This window comes from Anolis carolinensis, chromosome 4 (genome assembly GCF_035594765.1).
Source record: "Anolis carolinensis isolate JA03-04 chromosome 4, rAnoCar3.1.pri, whole genome shotgun sequence".
Lineage (NCBI taxonomy): Eukaryota > Metazoa > Chordata > Lepidosauria > Squamata > Dactyloidae > Anolis > Anolis carolinensis.
This window is the reverse complement of record NC_085844.1, coordinates 180,096,976-180,121,480: the sequence shown is the minus strand read 5'-3', so window position 1 is coordinate 180,121,480 and position 24,505 is coordinate 180,096,976. Positions and strand designations below refer to the sequence as shown.

At 40.6% G+C, this 24,505-nt stretch overlaps 1 protein-coding gene across 1 annotated transcript in view; it reads left to right on the top strand.

The window, feature by feature from the left end:
- The window catches only part of slc5a9 (solute carrier family 5 member 9), a 56,539-nt gene extending 32,302 nt beyond the window's left edge, over positions 1-24,237 (top strand). The window contains exons 13-14 of the mRNA XM_062978321.1: positions 12,513-12,672; positions 22,779-24,237. Of these exons, the coding sequence (XP_062834391.1) occupies positions 12,513-12,672; positions 22,779-22,987 (369 nt within the window). The 3' untranslated portion in view covers positions 22,988-24,237. The remainder of the gene's footprint in view (positions 1-12,512; positions 12,673-22,778) is intronic.
- The last annotated feature ends 268 nt before the right edge of the window (positions 24,238-24,505 follow it).

Genomic DNA, 24,505 nt, shown 5'->3' with positions numbered 1-24,505 from the left:
CCAAAAACTTTATTTCATTTGCTGCATAAAACAGCCAAAAAACTTTGAGTTAGTCAATTACTTCAAGAGATGCTTTGGATACTTTCTCAGTCATATATTTCCTTCAGTCAAATCAGAAGACCACAATGTTAGGCTGAACCTGGAATGAATGTTTTCCTATGTGTTCAGATGTGTGTTTTCAGAATGATTTTTAAGATGCCTAAAGAAAGCCCAAATCAAATAACTAAATTGGTATTCTGAGAATCTAGCCAGTGTATCCATATAGCATTTATCAGGTGGTGAAACAAGTTGTGCCCTTTATTAATTCATACAACATACTTTTTTTTACTATATATTACAGGGTTGGAGTTATATTGTGAACATTGGCCCCTTCTACACTGCTAAGATAATCCAGGTTAACACAGCAGAAAATCCATATTATCTGATTTGAATTGGGTTATCTTAGTTTACATTGCCAATAATCCAGTTCAAAGCAGATAATGTGGACTTTATAAAGCTGTGTAGAAGGAGGCTAAGAAGACAAGCAAATGAAAAACTTGTTCAAGATTTTGATTTTTAAAAATGTTTTATTTGTATGTCACACAACATCTGCTATTGAGGCAACCGATTGAATGAACAGTACACAACCCACTGATTCACTATAATTGTGTCCACATGTTGTTATAGTCAAGTTACCATGGGTGACTGAAGAGAATACTGCATGACCTCTGTAGTCATGGGGGATATATTCCAAGTCATCACTCCATGGATGTCTAAGACCAAAGCATGTATTTTGATTATTCTTGGGATGGAAACATGCCATCAAACCATACTTTAAGACCTAAAGAGGCCCAAAAAAAATTCTGGGGGCAGGGGAGGGGAATATGGCCAGTGACCTTGTTGGCTGATAGTTTTTGAGAACTGTAGTCAAAAAGAGAAACTTTTCCAAAGTGAAAATTTTGAATCAGCTGGACTTGGGCTGAGTCAGACCATTGAATTAGTTTTATTTGAACTGTGTCAGATCCTATGTCTCAGTATTATATGCACTACCTGGGTGCCATTCTCCAGGATTTCATGGAGGGATCTTCCAACCCCTATCTCAAGTTGCCAGGGACTGAATATAGGGCCTTCTACTAAATACAAGAAAATATGAAGATCCATTCCTCTCTGAAACAAAAATAAGGATAATATGCTCAATTGCTGTAAATGGATAATAGATCCTACTTGGCAACAGTGGGTTAAGCATGCCTCAACCTAGTCCCCCACAGCTTTCCCAGATAACCTTGTTTCTGTGAAAATAGCAAACAGACAGAAGGTGAAGGAGAGATTTGTATCTGATGTTTGAGTGGTAGCATTAATGCACCAAGCTTTAAATGAATTATAGCCCAAGAACAGGAAGTGGAAGCATTTTCCCCTGCTGTTTTGGACACTCTCCCTTCCCTGTGGTGATGGATGCTGTGCCACAGAACAAATATGCAAAGAATTTGTTTGGTATGTCTCATAGTTCATATGTCTTCATTGTACATAGCACTCACATTGTGTCATGCCGTCCTTGAAAACTCTGCAAAGGAGCTTACACTTAAATTTGAGACTGTGAAGCTGAAATGCAACTGCCAGATGCCAGATGGCATTTGGGAAGAGAAGGATTTATTCTAGTCGTACCATGAAAAAAAAGAGCTGGGGGAGGGGGACTTTCCTAGATCCTTACAAAGTTTCTTTTAAAGACTGTCAGAAGAGGATGTGAGGAAACCGAAAGTGGCAGAGGAAGTGAGATCAAAAGACTACACTATTTGATGAGGAGATGACAAGATGAAGTAGGCCATTAGTTTTTTACCAGGGCATTTTATGCCACATCCAGTACATTGGTGCAAACTCATTTCACCCAGTATACACAGCTGTCTTTGATATTGCCATCTGTGATGAATGACTATAATAATAATAATAATAATAATAATAATAATAATAATAATAATAATAATAATACTTTATTTATACCCTGCCACCATCTCCCCGCGGGGACTCAGGGCAGCTCACATGGGGCAAGGCCCAACTAGCACAATTTACAAAAACAACAGCATAAATACATTTAACAATATACAAAAAAAAAATGAAACACAGTAAGACAATAAAACAAGAGTTAATAACCACCAAGTAAAATTCAGTCGACTTCATTGGTGGGGGGGACTGCATCATCAGTTAAAATACCAGAATAAAAGGGACCTAATAAAATTCAGGATAGAGTTATAGTGCCAACTGAGGCTGGTCATCCAGTGACTGTCTCACCAAAGGCCAACCTAAACGTCTAGGTCTTCAGAGTGTTTCTTGAAGGAGGATAGAGAGGGCGCCAACCTATCATTTATTCCTTAGCATAAGCGGCTGCCAGTTATAAGAATGGGTAGTATATAAATGAAATACATAATACTGAGAACTCTGGTTGCTAATAAGCATGAAAGCTTTTGCAGCTATTACATGTATTGTGTTTTATTGACATTTCCTAACTGAAAAGATGAGGGTAAATTGCACTGAGCTCATGAATTTCCTTTTTGGATCACAGTTCAGTAAGCATGGCAGTGACCATAGTGACAGGGGATTTTGGATACTGCAGTCCAAAAGCCTACTTTCCCAAAGCCAAGCTCAAGCCTCATGTTAAATAGATTTCCAATCTTCATGCTGAATATGAAAGATCATGCACACAGAATTGGGGGGAGGGGAGAGAATCATTGTGACCCTTGCCCCACATTTTAGCCTTACACATATGCAGATAAATAGATGATCTAAAGAGAGGGACTAGTAAGTTGAAAATCTCAGTGGGTAACTTGTGCACATTCACCTTATAATATGTAAGACAGCATCAACCCTCTTATATTGCTGTATCCTCTTTATCAAATGCATTCCACCTTGGTTTGTACCCTCATTTCATTTCCCCATGAACTCAGGCCATCTGCATCTTCCTCTTCTGAACTGTATCCCTCCTGTCTCCCCTTTTCATCAGTAAGGACAGCTGCAGCAACCCTGCATGGGACTTGAGAGGTAATGGAGAGGAAGACATAGAAACTGTATGGGTTGACCATTATGGCATGCCCATTTGGTGTAGGATCTTGACCAGAATCTCTCACCCTACTGGTCATGTTAAATGTGAGTTCTGGGATATGTCCAGCATTGTACATGGTGCTTTAAAAGTAAAAGAACAATAGAACAGTTCCCTGCCATCATGTGTTGGTTAAGAAGGCCCAGCAGAGACTGTACGACCTGAGACTTCTAAGGAACCAACAACTGCATGAAAACCTGCTAGTGACTTTCTACCACCATGCTATAGAAAGTGTTCTAACCTACTGCATCTGTGCTTGGTTTGGTAACTGCATGGTGGCAGACAGAAAGGGGCTCCAAAGGGTCCCCACTTCTGCAGAAAGAATCATTGGTTGTTCTTTCCTCTATTTGGAAGAACTTTATAGGTTCTGCAGCCTTAAGAAAACTCAGAGCATTCTTGGGGGTCCACCATACCTGGCATATTCTTTATTTTAATTATTGCCATCTGGCCAATATGATGGTACAGGGTGACAAAGGCCCTCTTCACACAGGGCATTTTGCTACATTTTTCTGCTTTTAATTGTGGCAAGAACAGAGCCTGCTGTGCGCCATCGCATGATGTGCCCACTTTCCTCCCAACATGGAGGAAAAGCACCAAAATGCACTTTCTCCTCCACTACAGGGAGCAAAGTGTAGTCTGGGTAGCTCTGATGGCGCTACCTGCACTTTCCTCACCTTTTTGCCATGTGATGGCAGAAAGGGTGGCAGGGCAATGTTCCCACCCTTTTTGCCATTTGATGAGGGGAGGAGGAAGAGTGCGCAGGGTGTCATGAACCACCCCATGCCCCTTCTCATGCCAGTGATTGCCAGCGCAATGTCATGGCACAAAAGGCCTTGATCCAAAAACAAGGACAAACAGATGGAGAGAGAGCTTTTATCCTAGAATTATGACTAATGTTGATCTCCATGGTTTCACATTGATGTGGCATTGTGGGCTGTGTGGTGGTGGTTGGGGTGTGGAAGGATAGATGTGTTGTTTTGTGGTGTGTGTTGCGGAAGGCATTTGATTTTGTTATACAGTAGCACAATAACAAAGCTATTCTATTACAGTGTGTTGTCGAAGGCTTTCATGGCCAGGATCACAGGGTTGTTGTATGTCTTTCGGGCTGTGTGGCCATGTTTCAGAAGCATTCTCTCCTGACGTTTCGCCCACATCTATGGCAGGCATCCTCAGAGGTTGTGAGGTACCTCACAACCTCTGAGGATGCCTGCCATAGATGTGGGCGAAACGTCAGGAGAGAATGCTTCTGGAACATGGCCACACAGCCCGAAAGACATGCAACAACCCTATTCTATTACACTCTAACTAGACATGACACAATAAGAAAAGGGGATGGCAGTGTGAGAGGGCATTAGGTCTAGCAGTTGCTGCCTCTTCTTCACTTCCTTCAAGGTCAGGATAGTGTGGTTGGGATGAAAGGAAGGCCTTTCTTTTGTTTCTAGAAACAGCAGTAATGTTTATAAGCTCTTGTTCAGAGACAACATATGTTTGAATTATCAGTTGCTAGAAAACCAGAATCAGAGAGGACTTTTGCCATTATGTCCAGCTTATGATCTTCCTAGAAATATCTGGTTAGCCAGTTTGGCCAGTCAGAGGGACGGAATACTGGACTGGGTAAGGTTTTGTTCTCATCTAACCAGGTTAATATATTATTAATGATTTAGAAGTTTGTCATAAGAGAAATAGCCAGGGTTTTAGCTTCAGGTGGTCATTGCCACTTTGAAGGTTCTCCTATGTAATGTAGAATGTTGGTCAAAATAATAAATTAAAGGGGAAGGGGAAGAGCAAGTGAGCAGCTCAGAAAGCTTTTGGTATGCAGGACTTTGAAAGACATGTTAATCTTCTATAGGTAACAACCTAGAAACCCTAGTTTGTGAGGAACAGGTATCCTCTGCATGCATGATAAGTAAGTAAGTAAGTAAGTAAAAGTTTATTTGTATACCGCCCTCTCTCCCGAAAGGGACTCAGGGCGGTTTCCAATATAAAATCAGCATAAAACATTGTACAATAAAACACTAAAAACACTATAAAACGCTATAAGAATTAAAAACAAAAACAAAACAAAACAATTGACTAAAACAATCACATAAGCAGAAGGAATATAATCACTCAAATAACATGAATCTGCAAAGAAAGAGGAAAAAAAGATCACTGGGATGGAGGAGAGGATGGCCTGGAGGGACCACTAGAACTAAAAATAAAATATCTGTTATGAGCCATGCCCACAGATCTCTTTCACTACCAAAAAAAAAATCTGCATTTTATACTGCACTAGTCATTTAGACCGGTTTAAGGTTTCTAGCTTCATTTAAAACTATTCATTTAATCCTAATATGTACATCTTCCCCTTGACTCACCGACAACCGTTCGTGCAAAGAAGGAAATGTCTCTTGGCTCTTTTTGTGTCCTCCAACTTCATTACATTCTAGTTAGATTTAATGAGTAACAAAAAAGTGCCCCTTAAAAGGATTCTTCAAGAAAGATGAGGATCATCAAATCAAAGCAATTTAGCAGAATGTGACAAGAAAGATTAGCCTTGCCTGATGCTCATCTTGGCTGAAAATAATTTAAATAAAGCTATAAATCTTCTGGAGATTATACAACTTTTTTGTGTCAGCTGGAAACTGACTACTCGATTTTGTGCCTGAAATTCAACATATTAAAAGTACTGCTCATTTATAAGTGACCTTTGGAGAGTAACTTTCCAAGCAGACAAAAGGGGTAATAATATAGTAGCACCCCATTTCTACATTTTCCCCAAAAGCAGTTTGTGGAGGTGGTAATTTGAAGCAGGGGAAGAATGGGAGGAGGATGTTCAACACAATAGAGAAAAGGTTTGCGGTTTCCCCCCGCCAAAGCTGTAGAAAAAGCCAGAAACAAAAAGAGACAGCTACAGAAATAAAATTAGTTCCTAAGGTGTTTTGAGGAAACTCTTTCCCAAGGGAAATCTGTAAAAGCAAAAGCAAAACAACGCCACAGAACTCTACTCCCTAATGACACAAAGTTATCTATATATATAAAAGAGTGATGGCATCAGGGCAGCGGACAAAACAACAAAACTACAGGCCCCCCAATCTCGAAATTTGACAACACAACCCATCATCCACGGTTCTAGGTTGATACAACAAAAAGAAAAGAAAAATAAAGTCCTAATTAGAGAGAGAGGGATACTTGTTTTTATCCAATTACTGCCAGTTACAAGGCTAAGTTCCGCCCACTTGGACTCCTATCAACCTACTCTGCCCAGGGCCAGGCACAGTTAGGCCTCACTTAGGCCTCATCCACAGATTATCTCATTTGCATTGGATTATATGGCAGTGTAGACTCAAGGCCCTTCCACACAGCTATATAACCCATTTATAATCTTATATTATCTGCTTGGCACTGGATTATCTTGACTCCACACTGCCATATAATCCACTTCAGTGTGCATTTTATACAGCTGTGAAGAAGGGGCCGCATATAATCCAGTTCTAAGCAGATAATATAAGATTATAAATATACAGTAGAGTCTCACTTATCCAACGTAAACAGGATGGCAGAACGTTGGATAAGTGAATATGTTGGATAATAAGAAAGGATTCAGAAAAAGCCTATTAAACATCAAATTAGGTAATGATTATACAAATTAAGCACCAAACATAATGTTATACAACAAATTGGACAGAAAAAGTAGCTCCATGCACAGTAATGCTATGTAGTAATTACTGTATTTACAAATTTAGCACCAAAATATCACAATGAAAATTGACTCCAAAAACATTGACTACTAAAAGGCAGACTGCATTGGATAATCCAGAACACTGGATAAGCAAATGTTGGATAAGTGAGATTCTACTGTAATATGAAATAATTACTGTGGTGATCCCACCCAACCCAATTCTGCCAAGGAGGACACAATCCAAGCATGCCCAACAGATGGCCACCCAGCGTCTCAATAATAATAATAATAATAATAATAATAAGAAGAAGAAGAAGAAGAAGAAGAAGAAGAAGAAGAAGATCATACAATCATAAGGTTAGGAGACAACTCTAAGGATCATCCAGTTCAACTTCCTTCTACCATACAGGACGACACAAACAAAGCACTCCTGACAGATAGCCATCTAAGATCTGCACAATAATAATACAAATTGAATCATAGAATCAGACAGTTAGGAGACACCCCTAAAGGCCATCCAGTCCAACCCAACTCTGCCATTGGACGATACAATCCAAGCACTCCCAACAGATGGCTAGCCAGCCTCTTAATAATAATAATAATAATAATAATAATAATAATAATAATAATAAACCCCCCCGCAGGTGCCACCTTGACGTGGTGGGGGGGCTTAGCTGCTCCAATGATGACTGAGGGCTGTGCTGGCGGTAGTGTAACTACCGGCAGGTCCAACCAAGCCAGAGAGGCCTCAGCTGAGGAGCACAACCAAGAGCACCTAACCCATTAGCATTATGGAGAATCAAACCCAAACGAAGTCTATACTGGCTCGGTCGTCGCCCAGGATAAAAAGGACTGCGGTGGATGCTGCTGATTCTGGACATCCATCGACAAGTGGGCTACGGAATCATCAAAACCCAAATGAACAGTCACAGAAGCGGCAGAAATATACAATGTCAGAAAACCGCACAATTATGAAATGCTATTACAAATCTGAACCTCAAAGGCGTGGCTACCAAAAAAGGATGCATCAACTGTGGAAACAAGAGTACCCTGACTCACAGATAACAGAACCACGACTGGCTGACCAACGAAGATTCATAATCAGAAACAAAGTGTTCAGTGAAGTTGAACTCGAAGAAATCCAGAAAATTTGCAAAGTAAATTACCATCAGACCACAGCACAGACAGCAGCAGAGACTCCAGCAACACTTGGAATGGTGGAACAGATTGAACCAGAAGAAAGTGTGGAGCTGTTGCAAGAATTTGAAGAACCAGCACTTGAAACATCTGCTGAACCACCAGGAACCTTGACAGCAAGACAACAAGAGCTCAAGGATAAGATCATGGCTCATGCTGCAGCAAATGCAATAAGACAGCGGCTCCCAACTCTAAAAACAGTGCCCAAGAGACACCTGGCGCCTCTCATGAAAGATGTGAATGCAGTACTCTCCACTGCCCAAATAACATCAATTGAACAAACAAACCAGTATGCCTACAGTGCAGCAGTGATAGTACAGAAGAGCTTGGGCTCCTACAACCAAGGCAGCCCCAAAGAAAATCGACTGGAAAACCAAAGTGGAAGGTCAGGCTAGAATTGAAAATCAAGAAACTTAGATCAGATGCAAGTAACCTGAAAAATATGAAAGAGAAGAAACTGAAGAATGACAAAATCAAGCAATACCTGATCCGAAAGTACTGGCTGAACACCAAAAAAATTGAAGAAGCTTTGGAAATCGTGAAAGAACAATTTACAGCAACAGCCAGAAAAATTGAAAGATATGAAGCCAGAATCATCCAGTACAGACAAAATCAACTGTTTCAATCAGACCAAAGACGGTTCTACCAGAGTCTGAACCAAACAACAGACACAGTAACCATAAAGCCAGAGAAAACTGCAACAACAAAGTTCTGGAAAGAGCTTTGGGAAAATAATAAAAACTACAACAAAAACGCTGGGTGGATAAAGGAGTTCGAAGGAAAATTATCACAGAACAAAATGGAACAGATGGAAATAACAACTGAAATGATCAGCAAACGAGTGCAAAAAGTCAAGAACTGGACATCGCCTGGTAGTGATCAACTTCATGGATTTTGGCTGAAACATCTGATTAGTTTACATGGAAAAATGGCCCAACAATTCAATGAGATGCTGCAGAAAGGAAGTATCAGTGAATGGCTAACAACTGGAAGAACATACCTGATACAAAAGGATCCAGCAAAAGGAGCAGCAACAGGAAACTACAGGCCAATAACGTGTCTGCCCACTATGTTTAAACTACTGACTGGCATCATAGCTGACAGAATTCAAGACTATCTTGAAGAAAAAAAACATCTTGCCAGATGAACAGAAAGGCAACAAACGGAAAAGCAGGGGCACAAAAGACCAGTTATTGATTGACAAAATGATTCTGGAGAACTGTAAGAGCCGAAAAGCTAATCTTCACATGACGTGGATTGACTACAAAAAGGCCTTTGACTCACTCCCACACAGCTGGATCATCAAGTGCCTGGACGCCATCGGGATTAGTAAAAACGTTGGCACCTTCATTGAAAACATGATGGAGCACTGGAAAACTGAACTGTTTGTTGGAAATGAAAGCTATGGACTTGTCAACATCAAAAGAGGAATTTTCCAGGGAGATTCATTGTCCCCTCTGCTTTTCATTATTGCCATGATCCCTCTGTCAACAATCTTACAAAAAACAAATCTCGGCTATCAAACATCTAAGAATTCTCACAAAATTTCGCATCTGATGTACATGGATGACCTGAAGCTGTATGGGAAAACAGAAACTGAAATCCAGTCTCTGACCAACACTGTCCGAATTTTTAGCACTGATATCAGCATGGAGTTTGGCTTGGACAAATGTTCGACGGTGGCATTGAAGAAGGGAAAAATCATTGAAAGTGAGGGCATAAATATGCCCAATGGCCAAACAATAAGTTGTCACCAGCCAGAGGCCTATAAATATCTGGGCATATTGCAACTGGACAACATCAAGCATGAACATGTGAAAACTGTGGTCAGCAAAGAATACACACAAAGGGTCAGAAAAATTCTCAAAAGCAAGCTCAATGGAGGCAACACCATCAAGGCCATAAACACCTGGGCCATACCTGTCATAAGATATACTGCTGGCATTATAAATTGGACACAGGCAGAACTGGACAATTTGGACAGAAAAACAAGAAAACTCATGACCATTCATCATTCACTGCACCCTCGCAGTGATGTTGACCGGCTCTATCTGCCTAGAAGATCAGGGGGCAGAGGACTCTTACAAGTCAAACAAGCAGTCAAAGAAGAAGAACATGCCCTGGCAGAATATGTAAAGCAAAGTGAAGAACCTGCTTTGATTGAAGTCAAAAATCAGAAACTCCTCAAAGCACAGCAGACAAAAAACCAGTACAAGAAAACCGCACTACAAACTAGAGCTGACAGCTGGCACAACAAAACACTGCATGGAAAGTTCCTTGACAAAATTGAAGGAAAAGCTGATAAGGAGAAGACCTGGCTCTGGCTCACGAATGGGACCCTGAAGAAGGAGACAGAAGGCCTGATCCTTGCAGCCCAGGAGCAAGCCATCAGAACAAATGCAATCAAGGCCAAGATCGAAAAATCAGCTGATGACCCAAAATGCAGACTGTGCAAGGAAACCGACGAAACCATTGATCATATCCTCAGCTGCTGTAAGAAAATTGCACAGACAGACTACAAACAGAGGCACAACTCTGTGGCCCAAATGATCCATTGGAACTTATGCCTCAAGTACCACCTCCCTGCAGTAAAGAACTGGTGGGATCACAAACCTGCAAAGGTTGTGGAAAATGAACACGCAAAGATACTGTGGGACTTCCGAATCCAGACTGACAAAGTTCTGGAACACAACACACCAGACATCACAGTTGTAGAAAAGAACAAGGTTTGGATCATTGATGTTGCCATCCCAGGTGACAGTCGCATTGATGAAAAACAACAGGAAAAACTCAGCCGCTATCAGGACCTCAAGATTGAACTTCAAAGACTCTGGCAGAAACCAGTACAGGTGGTCCCGGTGGTGATGGGCACACTGGGTGCCGTGCCAAAAGATCTCAGCCGGCATTTGGAAACAATAGACATTGACAAAATTACGATCTGCCAACTGCAAAAGGCCACCCTACTGGGATCTGCGCGCATCATCCGAAAATACATCACACAGTCCTAGACACTTGGGAAGTGTTCGACTTGTGATTTTGTGAAACGAAATCCAGCATATCTATCTTGTTTGCTGTGTCATACAACGTCGTTGCGTCAATAATAATTAATAATAATAATAATAATAATAATAATAATAATAATAATAATAATAATAGCATCATCATACAATCCTAAGGTTTGGAGTGACCCCTAAGGATCATCCACATCAACTTCCTTCTACCATGCAGGAGGACACAATCCAAGCACTCCTGACAGATGGCCATCCAGCCTCTACATAATAATGATGATGATGAAGAAGATGATGATGATGATAATAATAATAATAATAATAATAATAATAATAATAATAATAATAAAAATAATAATAGAAGCATAGAATCCAAGAGTTTGGAGAGACCCCTAAGGGCCATCCAGCCCAACCCTTTCTACTATGCAGCAGGACACAATCCAAGCATTCACAACACATGGACAACGTATAAATACTATACAATACTACACAGGGACATAGACCCCCTCTACCCTCACCACTTTCACAGTACACAAACAACCAAATGCATACTAAACATAAAGACAACCATACAACAGACATTCAATACCACCACTACCTCAACAAGTTCTCACCAACACCACCAGACAACACCACAGCAACGCGTGGCCGGGCACAGCTAGTACAGTATAACAAATGAACACCACAAATGATAACCTGTTTCCAATTTTATAGTGTTTAAGTATCATATAAACATTGAATATAGCTGAAACACACTGTATATAAATAGTTGTATGTAAAGCTGAAATCAACTACATGATTCATAAAAGCCTGTAATATTCTATTTCATTGCTATTGTCGTGTATTTTCAAGTTGTTTCCAACTCATGGTGGGCATAAGGCAATCCTATCACAAATCGTCTTAGCAAAATTTGTTCTGGGGTTGTGAAACTGTGACTTGCCCAAATTACACAGTGGATTTTCATTGCCAAGCAGGGAATCAAAACTGGGTCTCCAAAGTTGTAGCCCAATGTTCAAACCACTTCACCATACTGGCTCTTATACCCAATATGTATAATTATAAAATTAAAAATTAAGGTGTACATTTCATTAAAAAGATCAAAACTTCACACTATTTAAGAAAAACAATTGGGCCAGCTTTTCTCCTTTTCCTCACACTAGCAGCTTAAAATGTAATCAACCCACCAGCATGTATGATATGTTCTTCTCTAACCCAGCTGTCGCTATTAAAAATACCAAACTACAATCTGTCCAGATACCCAAAACATTGCATTTCCTTTAAATAGCAACATGGAAACAGGGACTTCCCTTCCTCTTGCATATTGTTTTATTCTTAATCCTGAGGCATAATCCTTTTCTTCAGTTATGTTTATGGTTTTGACACTGGAAGATAGTGAACTCAATGGGACTGCCTTTTAAGTAGCTAGAATTGTGTTCTAAAAATTTTTTATTGCCAATAACAGGAGGCCGTATAATATGTGGGGTGAACCATTGTTGACTGTAATCTTGGCTAAACACAGGGATAAGTCTCTCAGTCATTCTGCAACTCTCCCTTTTTTTTCTTATTTGCAATTATTCAGCTTGACCGGTTAACTTGGTGGACTAGGCACAGCAAAACACCTCAACATGATGTGGAGGACCACATCTGCCAAAGTGCAAGAATGACTTCCACCAAAAGAGAGAATGGTTTGGATACCATGAAGACAGAGAATGGCGATTTAGTGTATACAGACCACAGTGGTATGTTTCTTGTTTTATCCTATCAGATGTATGTGTTTTGTGTGCCAATATACAAAGAATTGGTTTTCCAGAGTCTGTCAAATCCTAGAAGAATGTCTGCTGATACAGATGACCCAGAGTGAATGGAAAGCTCACAACAGTGAAGTGATACTTCTGTTTGGGTGCAAAGTGTGAGTCAAAGTAGACATTACAGAGGAGGTATATGAGTGTCTTTCTCCTGGTGTCAGGCATTTGTTGGAGATAGATTGCATATACTCATCCTGTACAGACAGCCCCCAGGTTATGAACAAGATAGATTCTGTAGATTTGTTCTTAAGTTGAATGTGTGTGTAAGTCGGAACAGGCATATTTTTAAAATGTAACTTCATCCAAAAATAGATCTTTTTTAAGCGTTGGATAGCCTAGGAAAGGGTTAACTCCCCTGTGGAGTTTGTTTTGCTGTCTGTGTCCATGTTCAGAATATTTCAACTCACTTTCTGTCCCTGTGATAACTGGATTTTGAAAAAAAAAATGGCTTGTTGCCGAAACAAGGATTGGTGATCAAGCTTCAGTGGAGATACCTTTTCCCCATGATAACTTCCAGGTGTGAATTTCCCTTCCTGGGGGTAGATTTCTCTCACCCCTGTTTGTAACTATGAAGCAAGATCTACACTGTCATATAATCCAGATTATCAAAGCACATAATCCACATTATCTGTTTTGACCTGGATTATATGAGTCTACAATGCCATATAAACCAGTTTAGTGCTGATAATCTGGATTTTATATGACAGTGTAGATGGGCCCTGAGTTGCTTGTAAGGCAGATGTTTGTAACTCAGGGCCTGCTTGTATATTTTTAAAAAGGTGTCTCAGTATTTGAGACACCTTTTCTTGTAGAGGATCGATATTTACAAACAAAAAAACCCCCAACAAAAATACACATCAGGACTTTTCTTCACATTGCATGATCACAACAACCTAAAGTTGTCTAGGGAAATTTGGAAGTTACTAGGAATATTGAACGTAACAGCCAGGGTAATTAATCGTGCTTTAGTTCAGAACTGAAATACAGTCTCTCATCAGTTCATTTTCTGAAGTTTGAGTATCTTTCCTGTTGACTATATTAAACTATGGCCAAAATGTTTCTAATTATTGCCAATTTGCGTGCAATCTGTAGGCTATAGTATAGAGAACGGTGGAAGAGATGAACAGTGGAAGGGATCGATATATAGGACAAATAGGTGTGGCTATTTTGTTCAGTGGAAATATTCCAAGTTTTTTTTTAAATAGGCTTTCCTGTGTTTTCATTGTTTATACGCTGTATCTTTTATGTATTGTCTGACCCTTACTATCCCACATATGTACCCAAAGAGACAAAGTGACAGGCAGGGACGGCCCTAGGTAAGTTTCAAGTGTAGGCGAACAGAATTTTGGTGCCCCCCCCCAACCAATCACTGAAAAATAAAAGCGTTGGATAAGCGAAAATGTTGGATAATAAGGAGGGATTAAGGAAAAGCCTATTAAACATCAAATTACATTATGATTTTACAAATTAAGCACAAAAACATCATGTTTTACAACAAAACGACAGAAAAGGCAGTTCAATACATGGTAATGTTATGTAGGAATTACTATATTTACGAATTTAGCACCAAATTTGCAAAAATACCTCTGAGTTTGAAAGACATTTAATGGTCAGTATAGATGGGGCGGATATGGGACTCCAGAAGGAAATTCACCACCATACCGTAAATCCCAAACTTTTACTAAGTTATTGTAAGCAAGTATCTCTGAGGCTCTTACACTAACATATAAAAATCCAGATTATCTGCTTTGAACTGGATTATATTGTAGTGTAAACTCAGGCCCCTTCTACATTGCCATATAATCCAGATTATCAAAGCAAAGGATACACATCATTTGCTTTGAACTGGGTTTTATGAGTCTACACTGTCATATAATCCAGTTTTTGGATTTTTGTGGCTGTGTAGAAGAGGCCTCATATAATCTAGTTCAAAGCAGATAATTGATTTTACTCTGTGGTCCTCAGAAGTAAACCCTGCTGATAAGGAAGTCTTCGTCTTCGTCGTCTCCTTCATTCAGTCGTTTTTGACTCTTCGTGACCTCATGGACCAGACCACTCCAGAGCTCCCTGTCAGCCGTCACCGCCCCCAGTTCCTTCAAGGACGAGCCAGTCACTTCAAGGATACCGTCCATTCATCTCGCCCTTGGTCGGCCTCTCTTCCTTTTTCCTTCCATTTTCCCCAGCATCATGATCTCCAAGCTTTCCTGTCTCCTCATGATGTGGCCAAAATACTTCAGCTTTGCCTCTAATATCCTTCCCTCCAGTGAGCAGCCGGGCATTATTTCCTGGAGGATGGACTGGTTGGATCTTCTTGCGGTCCAAGGCACTCTCAGGATTTTCCTCCAGCTCCAGAGTTCAAAAGTGTCTATTTTCCTTCGCTCAGCCTTCCTTATGGCCCAGCTCTCGCATCCATAGGTTACTATGGGGAATAACATTGCTTTCACTATGCGGAGCTTCGTTGCCAGTGTGATGTCTCTGCTCTTCACTATTTTGTCAAGGTTGGCCATTGCTCTCCTCCCAAGAAGTAAACGTCTTCTGATTTCCTGGCTGCAGTCTGCATCTGCAGTGATCTTCGCACCTAGAAATATAAAGTCTGTCACTGCCTCCATGTTTTCTCCCTCTATTTGCCAGTTGTCAATTGGATTGGTTGCCATGATCTTGGTTTTCGTGATGTTTAGCTGCAGCCCAGCTTTTGCACTTTCTTCTTTCACCTTGGTGATAAGGCTCCTCAGCTCTTCCTCACTTTCAGCCATCAGAGTGGTATCATCTGCATACCTAAGGTTGTTAATGTTTCTTCCAGAAATTTTAACTCCTGCCTTGGATTCGTCAAGCCCCGCATGTCGCATGATGTGTTCTGCGTACAAGTTGAATAGGTAGGGTGATAATATACAGCCCTGCCATACTCCTTTCCCAATCTCGAACCAGTCTGTTGTTCACGTGGTCTGTTGTTACTGTGGCTACTTGGTCTTTATACAGATTTCTCAGGAGACAGACAAGGTGACTTGGTATCCCCATACCACCAAGCACATGCCATAGTTTATTATTATCCACACAGTCGAAGACTTTAGAATAGTCAATAAAGCAGAAGTAGATGTTTTTTCTAAAACTCCCTGGCTTCTTCCATTATCCAGCGGATATTGGCAATTTGGTCTCTCGTTCCTCTGCCTTTTCTGAACCCAGCTTGGACATCTGGCAACTCTCGCTCCATGTATTGCTGGAGTCTGCCTTGCAGGATCTTGAGCATAACCTTACTGGCATGTGAAATAAGTGCCACTGTATGGAAGTTTGAACATTCTTTAGCATTTCCCTTTTTTGGTATGGGGATGTAAATTGATTTTTTTTCCAATCTGATGGCTATTCATGTGGTTTCCATATTTGCTGGCATATGGCATGCATCACCTTGACAGCATCATCTTTCAAGATTTTAAACAGTTCAGCTAGGATCTCATTGTCTCCTGCTGCCTTGTTGTTAGCAGTGCTTCTTAAGGCATATTCAACCTCACTCCTCAGGATGTCTGGTTCTAATTCACTTACCACACCGTCAAAGCTATATTCTATATTTTTGTCCCTCCTATACAGATCTTCTGTATATTCCCGCCACCTTTTCTTAATAAGTCTTATTACACTCTTATTAAAAAAACTAGCTATGGGTAAGGAATTGAACGTGGTGAATAGATAAAGTTGGAGGTTTGGGGCAAAATGCATTTATATCTTTCCCTTCCCCTTCTCCTTTCTTCCTTCTTCCTCCATTATCATTATATATTTTTAAATATATAATCCTCTGATCAATTTTTTTCCCATTTATCCTGTTCCATCCTGATAAAGAGGCTTCGTTGTTATCTGCCTTCAAGTCCTTGGGAACCTACAGTCACAACCTTTTCTGGGCAAAATTGGTTTAGATTGCCTCGGTCTTCCTCTGAAACTGAGAGAGAGTGACTTGCCCAAGGTCACCCAGTGAGTTTCCACAGTGGAGCAGGATGTGAAGCCACCTGGCTCCCCCAAATATCAAAATATTTCGGGATCTGGTTGTTTGCATCTACTGGGTGACTTTGGCCAAGTCACATTCCCTCAGCCTTAGACCATACAAACCTTGACCTGAAGGCAGGGAGTCCAGAATGCAATTGCAAAAATGCACCCAATTTTCTATCTATTCAAAAGGAAGCTCTTCTAAAATAGTTGGGGATCTCTCTTCTCCTTACAGTTCTCACAGAGTGTTAAACCTTTAGTTTTAGAGCAATCAGGCTGGTTCTGCACTGCTTTATATCCCAGGATCTGATCCCAGATTATCTGCTTTGAACCAGATAATATGAGTCTACACTGCCAGATAATCTGGGATAAGAAAACAATCTGGGATCAGATTCTGGGGTATAGGGCAGTGTATAGGTACCGCTCTGGCGGGAAGGTAATGGCGCTCCATGCAGTCATGCCGGCCACATGCCTTGGAGCTGTCTACGGACAACGCCGGCTCTTCAGCTTAGAAATGGCAATGAGCACCAACCCCCAGAGTCTGACATGACTGGATTTAATGTCAGGAGAAAAGCTTTACTAGATCCAGCTTCAGCCCCAACAAAGGATTCTCCCAGGCAGGAAAAAACCAGACTTTGAAGCTGCAATGCTAATCAAAGTAGCCAATTGCACCATTCATACTTGCCTCAAGCAGACAAGAGTTCTTTCTCTCATCCTGGACCTTCCACGGATATATAAACCCCACTTGCATAGTTTTTCAACAGACTTCACAACCTCTGAGGAGGCCTGCTATAGATGCAGACTAAACATCAGGAGAGAATGCTTCTGGACCATGGCCATACAGCCCGGAAAACTCACAGCAACCAAGTAAATAATTTTCAAAGCGACTATATATGGTTTCCAAAGGGAAGAAAGCAGGCTGCAGTTGCTCTTCTGCCATGTAAGCAAACACTTTCCAGCCACAGAAAATGTTAAGATTTAATTTTTTCGCACCGAACACTCCAACCTCTAAGCAGGTACCGCTTAAAAGCAGGGAGGTATTTTAAAGGCACACAGAAAAATTACCAGTGAGGAAGGAAGTTTACGAACAAAGGTCTTCGGCAGGGAGATGGAGCGACAGCACGCCCCCCCCCCATGGCCGTAACCAAGCACAAGCCTCCAAGATGCCAAAGACAGGAAAGGCTATATATACCTCTCTCTATATATACCTATATGAAATTGTCTGTCTTGTCTGTATATAAACGGCATTGAATGTTTGCCGCATATGTATGTTTTATGATCTGCTCTGACTCCTCTTTGGAGTGAGAAGGGCGGAATATAAATATTGTGTGTATATGTATTATATATATATATATATATATATACACACACACACACACACACACACACACACACACACACACACACACACACACACAAGGACAAAGATTTATTGGGCCCCTTCTACACTGCCATATAATCCAGATTATCAAAGCAGATAATTCACATTATTTGGATTGTCTACACTGCCAGATCATCCAGTTCAAAGCAGATAATCTGGATTTTATACAGCTGTCTAGAAGGGATCTGGGTGGAAGTGAAATCAAAAGGGATTCATTCTGCTATGTAGGAAAGATAAAGGTACAAGTTTCCCTTGACATTAAGTTCAGTCGTGTCCAACTCTGGAGGTTGGGGTTCATCTCCTTTTCTAAGTCAAAGAGCCGGCGTTGTCCATAGACACCTCCAAGGTCATGTGACCGGCATGACTGCATGGAGCGCTGTTACCTTCCCATGGTGATTTTTTTGCCATAAGCAAGGCTTAAGGGTCAAAAAGGGAGACAAGCTCCTTTCTTTGATTGTCCCTGGAAGAACTGGATGTAAACACAGCGATGCTAAGCTTTGAGGCTTCCCCTTTTGCGTTTCCATCGCAAATATGAATCCCATTGAAATGCCTCAATCCGTTTGCCTTGAACCAAAGGGCGGAAAGTGGGCAAAGGGGAAGGAAAATACAAAATCCACCGGGGCCTTGCGTGGGAACTCTTTCCCGTGTGACTTTGGGGGAATCCGTGTGACCTCCCTGTCATCCAAATCAAAACTCATGGCTCTAAGCCGCTGTCTGCAGGCCGACCAACTTCTCCCCGGCCACCCCGGGGCAACTTCTCCAGTGACTCAGACCGTGCCTCAAGCCTGGGCCACTCTGCGCAGATGCGGCAGCGGGTGCCTGGTTGGCTGGCCGTGTTGCCTGAAGCCCCGCCCACTGCTGCTTAACCCCTCGCCTGCTGGACCAGGCCCAGGAAACAGCCCAGCAGCCTCATGTGGCAGGAGAAGGCCATGCCTGGGTGGAGGTGTCTCAATGGTTTCTGAAGGCACCATCCTCTAGGGGGTGCCGTTGAGCCACCTCTGCCCAGGTGTGGCCTTCCTGTGGCCGTGGCCTGGCTGCGGCCGCCACGGAGGCAGGCCAGGCTGCGGCCACGGAGGCAGGAAGGCCACGCCTGGGCAGAGTTGCCTCAACAGCGCCCCCCTAGAGGATGGCACCTCAGGCAACCACCTAGCTCACCTAATGGTGACAGGTCATTTCTTGGTGCAAACTTGGCGAAACCCATTCTGCTTACAAAACCTCTCAGACAAGTTTGGGGGAACATCACAGTGTCCCATTTATTGCAAATACCCTGCCCAGATCCTGAATCCTGGGCATGGAGACAGAAATAGAATAATGAATGGTACCATTGGAGGAGGCACAGAGTGTGACCCCAGTCATTGAACTGGAAACCAACCACTGAGTTGGATACTGGCCAATATATTCACTTCCATGCTTTCCAAAGTCCCAATTTATCAGGGACAATCCCATCCCACTTTTTCAGCTGCATTTAAAATTTACTAGTTTCACACTTCTCCTACATTCACCCTTTATCCTTATCCTACTTCAGTGACTCCAAACTAAGTTTGAATTGCTAAAGCAGTTGTTCTATTCTGACTTCAGTGAGGTACATCCTAAAAGTTTTTCATAATAGCTGCTGTTCTCGTAAAGATCAGAAATAATTTCTTTGAACTATAACATTTATCTATTAAATTATTTATAACATTTTCTACTAAGGTTATTTAAATTAATATAGGAAGATTAATTGCATTCTCATTGCTCAGAAGAATTTCTTCTCTATAGGTTCGAGGCACTGAAACATTTATGTTCTAGAAAACTTCTTAAAGTTTCCAGGACAGAAAGAACTATTTTAAGTCTTTATCAACCAATTGTAGCTCATGTCATAGTGTTAATACCTTGGGCAGCAAAAGTCACCGAATCATGTCCCACATCAGCTGTATACAGTGTTCCCTCACTACTTCGCGGTTCACTTTTTGTGGATTCACTGTTTCACAGTTTTTCAATAAACTCTAAAAGAATATTATAAATAATAAAAAATTACAATTTACAACCTAAGGAAGGGAGGAAGGAGAAGCCGAAAGGAGAGAAAAGCAGCTCAAGCAGCAACAGGAGGAGGAGGAGGCAATTTATCAACACATGATTGGTTGATAAAGACTTAAAATAGTATATAACTACTAAAATAATTTATAAATATTAAAATAGATATAGTGTCCCTACTTTGCGGATTTTCACTTATTGCGGGTGGTCCTGGAACATAACCCCTGTGATAAGTGAGGGAATACTGTATTCTAATACTTTCCTAATTCTTGCTACAATTTACAGGCACATAGGAGAAGGTAATAGAAAGTCCCCCACATAAGATACTTAGTGAAACACTGGTCTATACTATATTTTAAATATTGTTACATAGGTGTGCATGTGCTTTCAAGCTGCCTGTCTAATTATTTCATAGGGCATTTTTAGGCAAGGAGTACTTAGAGGTGGTTTTCCTACTTCCTTCCTCTTAAATACAGCTTAGAGGTCCCTGGTATTTTTGGTGGTCTCCTATCCAAGTACTAATCAAGGTTGATCTTGCTTAGCTTCCAAGCTTAGACAGAATATGGCGTATTTTGTGTATTTAGGCAACCATTGTTAAGAAGAGTTAACAACAAAGGTGGCAACTGTAAACCTCTGAAACATTTTGGCCTGTAACTGCCATCAGCAGTAGTTAGCATAGCCAAAGTGGAAGGATTATAGAGGCCAGTGACTGCCCATCATGGTAAGCCTTTAATTTTGTATATTTTGGGGTTTTAATTGTATTGTATTGGTTTTATTGTCAGTTGCTCTGAGTTTCTTTTTTAGAGAGAAAAAGCGGGATACAAATAATAATAAATAAATAAATTCCCCCCACTCTGATATTCCAGTTGCCACTTTGCTTCCAAACCCCTTCAAGCCATAGCATGACGAAATGTCCCCAATCCTGAAATAGCTGCTAGAACAGTCAGTAATGTAGAGATACTGCTTCTGCTTGCTATTTATGGACTATTTTTGTGGCAAATCTGAGAGGCACTGCGGGAGCCACAATGTTTAATCCCCCAGTCCTCTAGTTTTGCTCTAATCAAGTGGATACGCTAGTTTTGCTGACGATCCATCCTTATCACTATTCAATCTGCCTTCCTGAAATTCCCTATTCCCAGGATTCCTTATTCCTATATTTCTGGAGATGATGTTCAGACACATTTTTAAGATCAAGTTTTTGAACTGAGACAAATAAACAAAGAACATAGGGCCCTTCTACACAGCCCTATATCCCAGAATATCAAGGCAGAAAAACCCACAATATCTGCTTTGAACTGGGTTATCCGAGTCCACTTTCAGATAATGTGGGATTTTCTGCCTTGATATTCTGGGATATAGGGCTGTGTGGAAGGGCCCCAGAGAGTAATGATAATATAAGTGAGAAGAGATCTTGTTTTCTTAACTATAAAATGTAACTTCTTTTTGAGAAGGTTAAAAAGACCCATATCTCTAACTACCAAAAAAAAAAAAAAGATAAGAGGAAATCAATTTTTTATCTCTGGGTCTGACAGCTGGTTTGAATCATATTTGAAGCAGCTGTTCAACCTAACGTTGTTAATTATTTGTCACCTTTGTTTTTACATGAGCCAATTCATCCTGTCCTTGCATCTGCTTATGAACAGCTATCTTGGTGATTAGGTTATTAACGCTGACAATAAAGGAAATGTAACATCCTTTGTGTGAAGGCATAATGAGGTGTATGTGTGTGCTAGGCTGGGGGATGGGGGTGGAGAAAGACAGAGACAGACACTCTGTATATATTAGGTGTTTATGTCATTTTAGATAAGTGTATTGCATTGATAGTGTGTATTTTAAATTGCTCAAGGAAGGGAAAAGTGAAATATGAGAGCAGGCCTAAGACATTCTGCCACCTAAGGCAATGGACAAAAATTGTGTTCCTTATCCAGTCTATGCACAGAAGGCTGACTCGATAGGCAATAGTGTTGACCACATCTGAGGCAACAGACTACTTTCAGGAGCCCAAGATTTGTTGCGTAGTGTACAAAGCATGGTGTGCACAGTGTTCCCTCACTACTTCACGGTTTACTTTTCGCGGATTCGCTGTTTTGCAGTTTTTCAATAAACTCTAAAAGACTATTATAAATCATAAAAAATTACAATTTACAGCCTAAGGAAGGGAGGAAGGAGAAGTCAAAGGGAGAGAAAAGGAGCCCAAGCAGCAACAGGAGGAGAAGGAGGCGATTTATCAACACACGATTGATTGATAAAGACTTAAAATAGTGTATAACTACTAAAATAATGTATAAATATTGAAATAAATATAGTGTCCCTACTTCGCGGATTTTCACTTATTGCGGGTGGTCCTGGAACCTAACCCCCGCGATAAGTGAGGGAACACTGTACACAGAGTGAATCAGGAGACTACATGAATAAATCATAGGTTCCCATGGCTAACTATACCGCCCCTGCATAATCATTTCATTCTGCCCAAGAACAGGGAGGTCCCAGTTCTTTTTACTTGGTTGCAATATTTTCAGAGAGCAAGATTGATCAAACAAGTCTATATCTGTTCCATCTATCCTTCTTGAATCTTATTTACCCTACTTCCCCTTCGCATAAAATTTCAAAAGTACTACATACATCAGCAGTGCATGTAAACAAACAATGCTTAACAAGTTCTTATTCTCTTCACCAACAGAAGTGGAGCTTCCTTGCTGGAAGAAAGTATATTTTTGGTTCTGTGGGATTTCTGACACGCCCAAACCTACTTTAACCATGGAGGAGGAAGCAGCCCTTGAAAAGAAGCTTACCAGCATCAAGGAAGAACCTCTATGGAAAGCTCTTTGTAATGTCAATGCTCTAGTTCTCTTAGCTATCAATATTTTCTTATGGGGTTACTTTGGGTGAGTCCATGTTTCTGAGAAAACTCACAAGTATTTATTGGACTTAGGTTTATTTAGAACAAAGACAAATATTGACTAAACAGAAGGGATTCATCTCAAGAAAACAAATTCCAAATACTTGTTCAAGCATGGGTCCACAGAGGAGCTTTGCGCAGACCCCCCTCTCTCATAAATCAGATGAGAAACAACATGATCTACCTCAAAAAGCTAATTTAAAAATCAAACCAAATAAAATAAAACAATTTATATATCAAAAGTGGTCCATAAATATTTCTTGTTCATCTGTAAAATTCTTTCAAATCTGATTTGCTAGAAAAGAAAATACCTTTCCTTTAAAAAGGAAAAAGCACAGAAAGGCAAAGCTGAATCTATTATTAGGATTAGTTAGGGTTATTAGAATTATTATTAGGATTAGGATCCTGGTATAAGGATCTTTAAACCTAAAAGCTTTGAAAAAATGAAGAGTATTCAATACAATAAAAGCAAACAAAGCATTGTTGTATAAATAATTTATGGACTAGAGTTGAGCCTATCAAATGCAGCCTGAGGAACCAGCACAAGTACAAATAGGCTTGTACCACTTTAGACCCTTCCCAGCTGTCCCTCCAGTTTCCCAAGTGTTCAGGGAAAATCTTGGCATGATTCTCTAGGCAGCCTATGTGATTAAGAACCCTGTGTGATCAAGATTCTAAAATCACTTAGAAGAAGGCCATAGAGAATACTATTCCTCTCCTCAAAAATATGAAAAGCAAAACTACAAGGTACCTTTTATAGTAAGAGAATTACTTTAAGATGCCCTTATCATTTATCAAATGGCATTTCTTGAAAAATCACAGATAACCCTTCACCACAAAACAAGATTAAATCCGATGCATTATTTTAGCAACTTCTAATGTACTGTACTAAAGGGGCTAGAGTTAGGGAAAATAGAAAATTACCAGTCACAATAAAGTTTAGACAAAGTCTTGCATACAGAAGGGGGTAAGGAACCAAAAGGAGGGGAGAATTCAAGCCTAGTGAAAAGTTCAACCTAATAACATGCAGGTGCAAGAAGAAAAATGACTACTGAGACAACACCGATAAGAGAGACACCAGAAAAGAACAAAGGAAGAGAAAAAACGAGGCAAAGTTCATAGAAAAAACTTGTATGTGCATACTCAAAGGTGTTGGCTATAAAAACTGAACCGCATTTCAATTCAGTGTGGCACTTTCGACCCTGCAAGGTGACTTGATCAAATAAATTTGTTGCAACGATCTCCTGCTTTCAGTGTTTGTTTGAATCAAAAACTCTGAAGGTTTTTTGGGCTAATTAATAATAGAGGGACACGACAGAGAGACCCAACGGTATTGATATGAAGCTATTCCATAACTTGTGAACTCTTTGATAAACATTGTTGGCTGTATCAATTTTGTTGAAAACTGCTGAGCATTTTACAAATTTGCCTACAGAAAGAAAAGGGCAAACTCCTGGACTTCCTAGTGGTCCTCAAGTTCTCTAGTTCCTGCAGCTGTCTGCATCTTC